Source organism: Pyrus communis, chromosome 1 (genome assembly GCF_963583255.1).
Source record: "Pyrus communis chromosome 1, drPyrComm1.1, whole genome shotgun sequence".
In the NCBI taxonomy this organism is placed as follows: domain Eukaryota; kingdom Viridiplantae; phylum Streptophyta; class Magnoliopsida; order Rosales; family Rosaceae; genus Pyrus; species Pyrus communis.
The window spans coordinates 15,963,878-15,973,533 of NC_084803.1; the positions used below are offsets into that span (position 1 = coordinate 15,963,878).

Consider the following 9,656-nt stretch of genomic DNA (forward strand, 5'->3'; position numbering starts at 1 on the left):
TGTGGTATGCACTATCCCTGAATGTGGATGGGGTAACCTTTCATCCCCTAAACTTTTCAGGAACAAGGGATATTATTTTTGTAAAACTTTGATGTTTTGTGGTTTGGCTTTAGAACTTACAAGGGGGATTGAATTTTTGGCTTAGAACTTATGTTGCGGGGTTATATATATTTTTATGGATAATACTTGTGTTCCCTTATGGGGAATGCACATCTTTCGTTTTTTTCCGAATGACGTATATTTAGTCTACAAATTTCATAATCGGAATATTTAACTTCTTAATTTTCATTTGAAGATCATTTCTACCCAAAAGAAAAAAAAAACATTCACTCAGAGATCGTTTAATCATCTAAATGTATGGAACAAATCGATAGTATTAGCACCAAATAACATACTCATGATAAACTGTCAATTTATATATATATATATATTAATGACTAAATGACCTTCAATCCAAATAATATTTTCATAGGGATGATCTTCATACGAAGATTAAGAAATTAAATGGTTTGAATTATAAAGTTTAAACGGGAAAGATACCTTATTCGCAAAGATATGTGCATTCCCCCAAATCCCAATAGGGAAAAAGTAAGTATTATTCTATTTCCATTGTTGGACCATGAAGTGAGCTTTAAAAGTGGGTGAACTGAATGTGTTCGTCAATGTTAGGCGTTCATACTAGTTTTTCCTTTCTCCAATTGGTAGGTTTTTATAATTCAATAACTGATTTTTTTTGAAAAAAAATCAGTTTAGAAACTTAATTTTCACTTAGGTGATAATTCAATGGTTAAATTGTCAATTCATCCTAAAAAATGCATTGAGCTATAGCCCTATGCCTGTACAGGGACAACTTACAGGAGATCGTACATCATCACGTGATGGTTTGTATAAAACAATAATTTGTAAATAAAAAATTTACACATGTTTATTCATTGGCATAACATGGCACCATGATGATGTATCCATCATGTAAGTCTTTCTCTTTTCTGGAACCATGTCTTAATTCGGCTTTGTTCCAAGAAATTGAGAAGATAAATCACGACATAACCAATTTTTTGTCGGAAATAAAAGCATATGTGAGTAATTTTACAAAACTTTTTTTTGTACTTTATGCACATTTTCTCTTAATCTTGGCATTTGATTTTTCTTTAGTTTGTTCAAATCCAACATCTAAAGACTAAAGGAATAGAGGTTGTGTAAGAAGAGAAACTTACATGACACGAACATATGATCATTCTATCGATTTGTGTCAATAATACAAACATGTAGACAAAAAGATTACACATATCTTTAAACATTGACTTGGAACATCATATTGATTGTATACCTGTGTCATGTAAGTTATTCTTGCGTGTAGAAGGAAAAATAGTTATGCATAAATTTGGTAAATACATTTTAAAAAGTGATGAATCATAACATTGCTATATACTTTTTCAAAATTAAGAAAAAATCTGATATGTTCCAAATAAAAACTCTCCTACTTAAACACTTGCGAGTATAAGTGCTTCATACTCAAAACAATCCTAACAATCCTAAGGCTTTCTCCAACCCAAGGGTAGGAAATCCCAAATTTTAGCCCTATATTTTCAACTGTTCATCTATATGTAAGAGGCTAGACAGTTTTTTCCTCCAATGGTAAAGGGCCTATAATTCTTATTCCCAACTTTATAATTTGTTCAACTTTTGTAGTTCATTGATTTGTTTTTTTTTTTTTTTGGCTAATAATTTTGGAATTAGTTTTTGTCACATCCAGGCCCGGGCCCTCACCACATCCCGGGTTTGATTCTACCGTAGCACCACATTGCCTCATGAGACATTCTAGAGTTAGGGTGTGTCAGTTTTTGTATAATCTATCTTGTTTTATTTTTATGAACATTTTGATGTAAAAAAATCAAATTCTTAAAATAAAATTAATAACATTACATGAATAACAAAAGGGATTACACAAGAATGCTTAAAGCATGTTACACGAATAAAATTACAAAAAAAAAAAAAGAAGACAATAATCACTTTCCAAGATATATGGACTGGAATGATTGGACAGGGTGTCTGAATCCAACATCTAAAGACTAAAGGAATAGAGGTTGTGTAAGAAGATAAACTTATATGGCATGAACATATAGTCATTCGATCGATTTGTGTCAATACTACAACCATGTAGACAAAAAGTTTACACATGTCTTTAAACATTGACACGGAACACCACGATGATTGTGTACTTGTGTCATGTACAATATGCCATGTCAAATATCTCAGTATAAAAATATAGGTAAGGCAGGTGATATAAATCAATGCAAATGATATGTCAGCCAGAGTCACTTAACGTGACTTGTACGGCTAAAGCTCATCCATCTAGTTGGAGTCATCTAACGTGACCTGTACAACTTAAATCCATATCTTAACAAATATACCTGCACACGAGTCGGAACCACCTAAAGTGGTCTATACGACAGGACTGGGTGTAAATAAATACGCTTAAGTTCTACGATCACGTGAAGATTGTGCGAATAATTGCGGGTTACCTACGAGTCAGAACCACCTATAGTGGTCTGCACGACATGACTGTGCACCTAACTTAGATCCAAGGTGAGCGTATGGTGCGGGAGGTGAACATCACGTGAAGGACTGTGCCCTAACTCTGGGTGGGAGCATTAACACCGGGGTGCAGGTTTATGAGCTCACAACACATCTCACATAATCATCAATCTCACAACCATAATCTATAAACTTACCTGTGCGTCCGCATCACCAATCATAAATATATGCAACTACTAATGCATGAGTAAAATAGGAAGACACTTTGCATGACATTTCAAACATAATTCATTTAAATCGATTTTCTGGGAAAAATCTCAAGTATATAAGTATATACGGAAAACCAAAAGCATACTCACTGGTATGCGGAAGGATCGTAGCCCCCAAGCCTCGATTGACTGCACTCGTCTTGAGGATATGTCTCACTTATATGCGAAACAACTATATAAACGTTAATTTAAAGCACATAACCAAAACTAGGTAATAACTTCTCATACAATGCTCAAATGAGGTGTTTGAATATACCAACGTGATCTACTCAACCTCACGAACATCCCCATATTTTTAAAATAATTTTCTGACCACCCACGTGCCACCACGCGCTGGCCACGCGCAGGCACGTGCCTGGCACACTGACTGAGACCCTAACGGCGTTAGGGAATATTCCGTCCAAAAATGAAATATACCGTTATATATACTTGACGTCGTTAGTATATTCCGTCGAAGTTGACGGAATATTCTTCATCTTCTCCAGTGAGTCTCGTCGGTCGTTGCCGTCCGCCACCGTCTGCAACTTGAATTTTCGTCGGTTTCTGGAAAAACTTCAAAATTTCATATCTTCTTCAATTCTTAATCAAATTCCATGAAATTTGTACCAAAATGAAGCTTACAACAAGTAGAACAAAACCTTACCACTTTTGGGACTTAAATCCAACGAAATCTCGCCGGAAAAACCCACGATAATCCGACCAAATTTGAAACTAGCCAAACTCAACTTCCCGACATCCAAAACACTTCATTTTTCTTCTCCGAGCTTTGTGAAGACGTTCTAAAGCTCCCTAGAAGCTTAAAAACTTCTAAAAACTTCACGATCACGATTGCATGAACAGTGCACCAAATCGTGAATTATGGTTATCGAGTTTTCCGACGACTTCACGTCCTAAAATTGGTATAGATGGGATCGTATGGTTACAAGGAAGGTGATGATGGTGTCCACAAGCTTGATCCGTGAATGGAAAGCTTTAGGAGTTGTCCGTACAGGTTGTACATACGGAAGAAAACACTCGAGAGAGAGAGAAAGAAGGGTTAACGGGTAAGTGTGTGTGTGATCTGGATTTGGGCAACCAACCAAAACAAAACCTTAAGCCCTTTAGTTCTAATTGGATCCAAACAAGTTGGACTAAACTTATTTGGTCCACAACCAAAGTGCATGTCACACAACACCAGTTACCGTCCAAGGGTAAAATCGTCATTCCACGCCATCGATAGAAATATTTTGGGACGGGCTGTCACACTAGAAATAATGCGATTCAATCATTTGTTTATTAAATATTATTTTCTCTATTTTAAACACGTTCAAAACATCTTAAGAGGTGTGTAATGCCAGTTATAAAAATAGCATTTTGCACGCAGATAATAATGTGATTAAATTAGTTGTCAAATGATTTTTTTTTTTTTTTTAAACAAACAATATTATCTACACTAAGTGGGAGGGGGTGGGCTTAATCTCACAATGAGCTAGCAATAAGGTGATTCAATCAGTTGTTTATTAAAGATTATTTTCTCTATTTTAAATACGTTCAAAATATCTTAAGAGGCTTGTTATGCTGGTTATAGAAAAGGTCTTCCGGATGCGGATAATAATGTGATTAAATTACATTAAATTAGTTGTCAAATGAATTTTTTTTTTTTTAACAAACAATATTATCTACACTAAGAGGGAGGGGTAGACATAGCCTCACAATGGGCTAGCAATAATGTGATTAAATTAGGTGTTTATTAAATATTAATTTCTCTATAGAGATCGATTTTATTATGTTAATTCAGTTGTTTTAATTGGTTTATAAAGGATTTCTTCCAGCATGATCTAAAATTATTCATTTAGTTCAAATATTTGACTTTCCTTTTATCAATTTAAGTATATAAATACATTTAAAATGTATAAATCGTATGTATCACGTCGTAATTCAAAAAATGTCTTATGTAAACGAGGGCATGAAGGCTAATAGATTAATAAATGAAAATGAATTTCTTATAAATTTGGCAGATCTTAGCTCCCAACATAGTGCTGTGGGACCCAACCATCATCCAAGCCTCTAATACGTCACCAAAGTAAGCGCTAAAAGCGCGTCCGTGTCCAACCGCGCCACCAGCGTTGGATCTGTCCTTCCCTCCCTCTTAAAATTCTTCCGAAAAGTCCATCATCTCCTCACAATCTCACTCCCCTTCTCCATCTATCCTCACACCCACAATGGCATCCGAAACCGACACCGTCAGATCCGGAACCTTAACCCCCAACGGCTCCGCCCCTGATCCGCCGGAGCACCGAAAGGTCGCTCTAATCACCGGCATCACCGGCCAGGACGGCTCCTACCTCACCGAATTCCTCCTCGACAAAGGCTACGACGTCCATGGCCTGATCCGACGGTCCTCCAACTTCAACACCCAGCGCATCAACCACATCTACATCGACCCCCACAACGCCCACAAGGCCCGCATGAAGCTTCACTACGCCGACCTCACCGACTCCTCCTCCCTCCGCCGCTGGCTCGACATAATCGCCCCCAACGAGGTCTACAACCTCGCCGCCCAATCGCACGTCGCCGTCTCGTTTGAGATCCCCGATTACACCGCCGACGTCGTCGCCACGGGCGCCCTCCGCCTCCTCGAGGCCGTCCGCTCCCACATCGCCGCCACCGGCCGCACCGACATTAAGTACTACCAAGCCGGGTCGTCCGAGATGTTCGGGGCCACCCCGCCTCCTCAGTCGGAAACGACGCCGTTCCACCCCCGATCCCCTTACGCCGTCTCGAAATGCGCGGCGCATTGGCACACCGTGAACTACCGCGAGGCATACGGGCTGTTCGCGTGCAACGGGATTCTGTTCAACCACGAGTCGCCGCGGCGGGGGGAGAATTTCGTGACCCGCAAGATCACCCGGGCCGTCGGTCGGATCAAGGAGGGATTGCAGAGCAAGCTGTTTTTGGGGAATCTGCAGGCGTCGAGGGACTGGGGTTTTGCCGGCGACTACGTGGAGGCGATGTGGATGATGCTGCAGCAGGAGAAGCCGGACGACTACGTAGTGGCGACGGAGGAGTCGCACACGGTGGAGGAGTTCCTGGAGGTGTCGTTTGGGTACGTGGGATTGAACTGGAGAGACCACGTGGTGATCGACAAGAGGTACCTGCGGCCGTCGGAGGTGGATAATCTGAAAGGGGATGCGAGCAAGGCGAAGAAGGTGCTGGGTTGGAAGCCGAAAGTCGGGTTTCAGCAGCTGGTGAAGATGATGGTGGACGAAGACGTTGAATTGGCTAAGAGGGAGAAGGTGCTTGTGGATGCTGGGTACATGGATGCTCAGCAACAGCCTTGATTCCTCTGACGCTGGGTACATGGGTGCCGAAAGAGTTTTAAGTTATATAATGTGGCTTAGTTCTAGAGCTCAATAGAGTTTGAATTCCAGTAATTAATTGTTCAGTGCTGTTCGTTTTGAGGGTTGTTTTTGTTCTTAATTTTTCTGTAACTTGATTCATTTTTCAGCAAATTACCTACTTGTCTTGTTTCCTACCCTGTCATTTTCGTTTTCTTGTTTTTCAGAGAGATGTTATTAGCGCTCGAAAATGGTCCTCGGTTAATCCAAAAATGAATCAAGGACTATAACAATCAACTAGTATTTTATACGCCACAATCTTGCTGAAAAGAAATTAATCAAACGTGTTATCGTTCATAGATTTTGTACACGAAAGAATGCAAAATCAGTCTAACTTGGATACGCCGGATGGTAGACTTTGGTCTGGATCTCTTTGCACGTCGGATGAGCTAGAGCTAGATTGGATTTCTGGGCCGGTGGTGCTGACTGCAAACGGCTTGATGGATGACCGGAGGGATTCGGGTCCTTCAACAGATATTCTCCGGCACAGTGCATCACAGTTGCTAATGACCTCTGTTAACCTTCCTTTAAGCTCCCCAATCTCCACCTGCAATGAATGAACTGCATGTGTGTTCCAATACGAAGATAGGATAAGTGGAAACACATCTCAGAAAGTTATGACAGACATGCGACAGATTGTAGATAGTACCGATTTCACCATCTACTAGGTCCATTGAAATCCGCTGAGGGAAAAAGGCGCTTGGAACATACATTTTTCTCCCCTTAAAGCGTAATAATGTGATCACTTACCTTCGGACAAATGTTGTGAAGATGTCTTCATTGCTGACACTGAATAATTAAAACGCTGAAGAAGTTTAGCAGCCAAAGCATCCGTAACCTCGATTTTATTTTCTACCTCTTCCTGCAACAATTTTTACCGAAGTAAGGTTTAAACATTCCTCTGGGGGAGAGGGGATGCAAAACAACTTAACTAATATACTGCGAATCTTGTACAAATCTCGACATGAGAAAAACAGGCTTCGGATAAGGAAGAACAAACCACATACTTCATTCCAAACATATCAAAAGTGTATGACCATGTCAGACTCCAACGAAATTTATTAACACTAGTTTATACTGCACTATATGCAAAGTTTGCACCCGGTCAGAAACCAGCTCATCGCTTTATTAAGGGCGATCACATGAAAAAATAACTTGAATTTCATTGCGACATTCTTAAAGTGGTCACCTCCTTTAAGTTGTTTAACTTAGTTCAGATTTAACCATGATCCACTTAATTTAGTGGTTTCATTTTACCAACCAGAGCATCAGAACAACAAAGTAGACGATGACATGCTCTATGCGTGTAAGGACACTGCAGGAAATACTCTAAACCTTGACCCATGTTCTATTTTCTACTTAGATTTTAAACTAAAAAATTGCCTCCTGAACTTTGAAATTATATGAAATAACCCTCCGACAGTAGAAAACGGACAGTCAGTGCATGCGTGAACCCTAAAAACCAGAGATTTATTTCTTCAAACAAACTCAAATTATTCAACAAGGACTCTTGTGAAAACAAACCTGTCTTTTGCTTATCTTTTGGACACTATCCTCCTGCCACTCACGGTACATCGAGAAGAGTTCCAATAGCACTTTCGGATCCACAACACCTACATTGTCAATTCATAACAGAGTAGCAAAATTTCCGCATCAAAACTAATAAAATACAAGCAACAGTCTCGTCACGAAAAAAGACACAGCATCTACAGAACTACAACCATTATACTAATCGCTGTGGAATTCCAAATTCAGCTAGTCCAATTCCTCTGTAAGGACTTCATTTTGGTGTTTTTTTACCTCAATCTTTTTCGCAATCAAAAAATATAAATCAGTGAAGCAGCTTACTTGGCACCGAAGAAGACGAAGGCTTCCTCACTAAAATGTCAGTCAAGCTGCCCTCAGCCGGGGGTGAAATCAGCAGGGGCGTCGACTGCAATCAAACATTTCAAAAACGCAAATTCAAAAACTCGTTTTCAGAGAACAGTAACCAATTAACTGAATTCAAAATTTCAAACCCTAGGTTTATTTTTCCTTACAATTTTCTCAAATTGATGAAAATTTGGGAAAGTAGAATACAAAACTCACGATTTTGAGGGATTTGAGCTTTTCTAAGACGGGATCGGCGGTCTCCGATCGTTCCGACACGGTGGTGATTTCTTCGGCCGGCCTCTTAAAGCATAATTAAAAATTAAAAATGCTAAATTAAATAAATTTGGATGATGAGACAAATAAAATTACATTTGGAGATGATTACGACGGAGAAGTACCTGTGAGCTTGAGAGTGTGGATTCTGAGGCGCCCATCGGTGCTGCTTCTGTACGACCGAAACGCAGCGTTCAAGTGGAGCTGAATACTGCGGAATTAAAACGGTCATAACCGACTGTGTACTTATACTTCCGAGTACCCTTCAACGACACAACGTTCGCGCGTGTACGGAAAGCGCGCCCCGACTTTGAGTTTGGTATTGGGCTCGAAGACTTGGAGCGTCGCATTTGCCTATTTATTTGTGTTGAGCTAGACAGTGTAACATATTTTGGAGGTGTACAAATTACTAGTTTGATACTAATAATAGCAAGTTTACTGCGGTACAAATTACTGTTCTCATACCAATAAAAGCAGGTTGATTCGCTGTAAAATTGTCTTCACAAACAACATTTGCAAATCCTATCTCACGAGAACCGCACACAAAAAAGCAAGAAAAGTATTCAAGTCAATTTTTAATATGTGAGAAGAACTTATATAGAACGAGTTCACCATTATGTGATGTTTCGTATCTAATAATATGTTGTCAATTGTAAGTTTTTCTTCACTTGATCATTTATTATTGAATTGAGACGCTACGTAATGATAAATTCGTTTCATGTAAGTTGCTCTCCTAATTCACCCTCAAGAGCAATTTGAAGCATAGTAAAACAAACTAGAGAAACAATAGTAACAATTCAGATTCAAACTATCGAATAATGCATATGATATGGCAATGTGGAATAAAAAATTATCAGCGAAAAGATTATGACAAGGAGAATTTAAATTCGACTACTAAACTCTCGTTTGCGATGAAACTGTTCGGGCAGGAAATCTCGTTGGGAGGGGTCTCTAGCTCGAGCACACAACTCCTCGAGGAGTTGGCACTTTGGTTTATTGTCGGGCTCCGACTTGCTGAGATGCTGCAAAAGGAGGATAAAGTTAGTTCTAAAAGGTGCCTTTATGGGGCCTGAGGTGTAGGCCTTGAGGCTCACGATCAAAACAAAATGAGTGCTTAGGCGTGCCACTGCCATCTCAGTATGGTAGATGTAGAACAAGTGTGTTTAAGTCGATTACTTGGGCCTCAAATTATTATGACTTCTTGTTATCAAAGAATTGTCGTAGATGAGTTAAGTCTACATTAAGTTCTTTTCCATGCCTTAAGATCAAGGACTTTTAGTTGGTTATCTTGTATGCTTAAATGGTAGAGGTCCAGATCTGATCAAGTCAT

At 39.5% G+C, this 9,656-nt stretch overlaps 2 protein-coding genes across 2 annotated transcripts; one reads left to right on the forward strand and one right to left on the reverse strand.

The window, feature by feature from the left end:
* Positions 1 to 4,928: 4,928 nt before the first annotated feature.
* Positions 4,929 to 6,316, forward strand: LOC137737387 (GDP-mannose 4,6 dehydratase 1-like). The gene has a single exon (XM_068476846.1). It carries the CDS (start codon positions 5,006 to 5,008, stop codon positions 6,122 to 6,124), a length of 1,119 nt encoding a protein of 372 aa, XP_068332947.1. The 5' UTR covers positions 4,929 to 5,005; the 3' UTR covers positions 6,125 to 6,316.
* Positions 6,317 to 6,406: 90 nt separating this feature from the next.
* Positions 6,407 to 8,632, reverse strand: LOC137737394 (uncharacterized). Its single transcript, XM_068476855.1, has 6 exons — positions 8,452 to 8,632; positions 8,270 to 8,353; positions 8,030 to 8,114; positions 7,706 to 7,794; positions 6,932 to 7,043; positions 6,407 to 6,742 (listed from the first exon to the last, which is right to left on the reverse strand). The coding sequence occupies exons 1-6, from the start codon at positions 8,485 to 8,487 to the stop codon at positions 6,507 to 6,509; spliced, it is 642 nt and encodes a 213-aa protein (XP_068332956.1). The 5' UTR covers positions 8,488 to 8,632; the 3' UTR covers positions 6,407 to 6,506.
* Between the last annotated feature and the right edge of the window lie 1,024 nt (positions 8,633 to 9,656).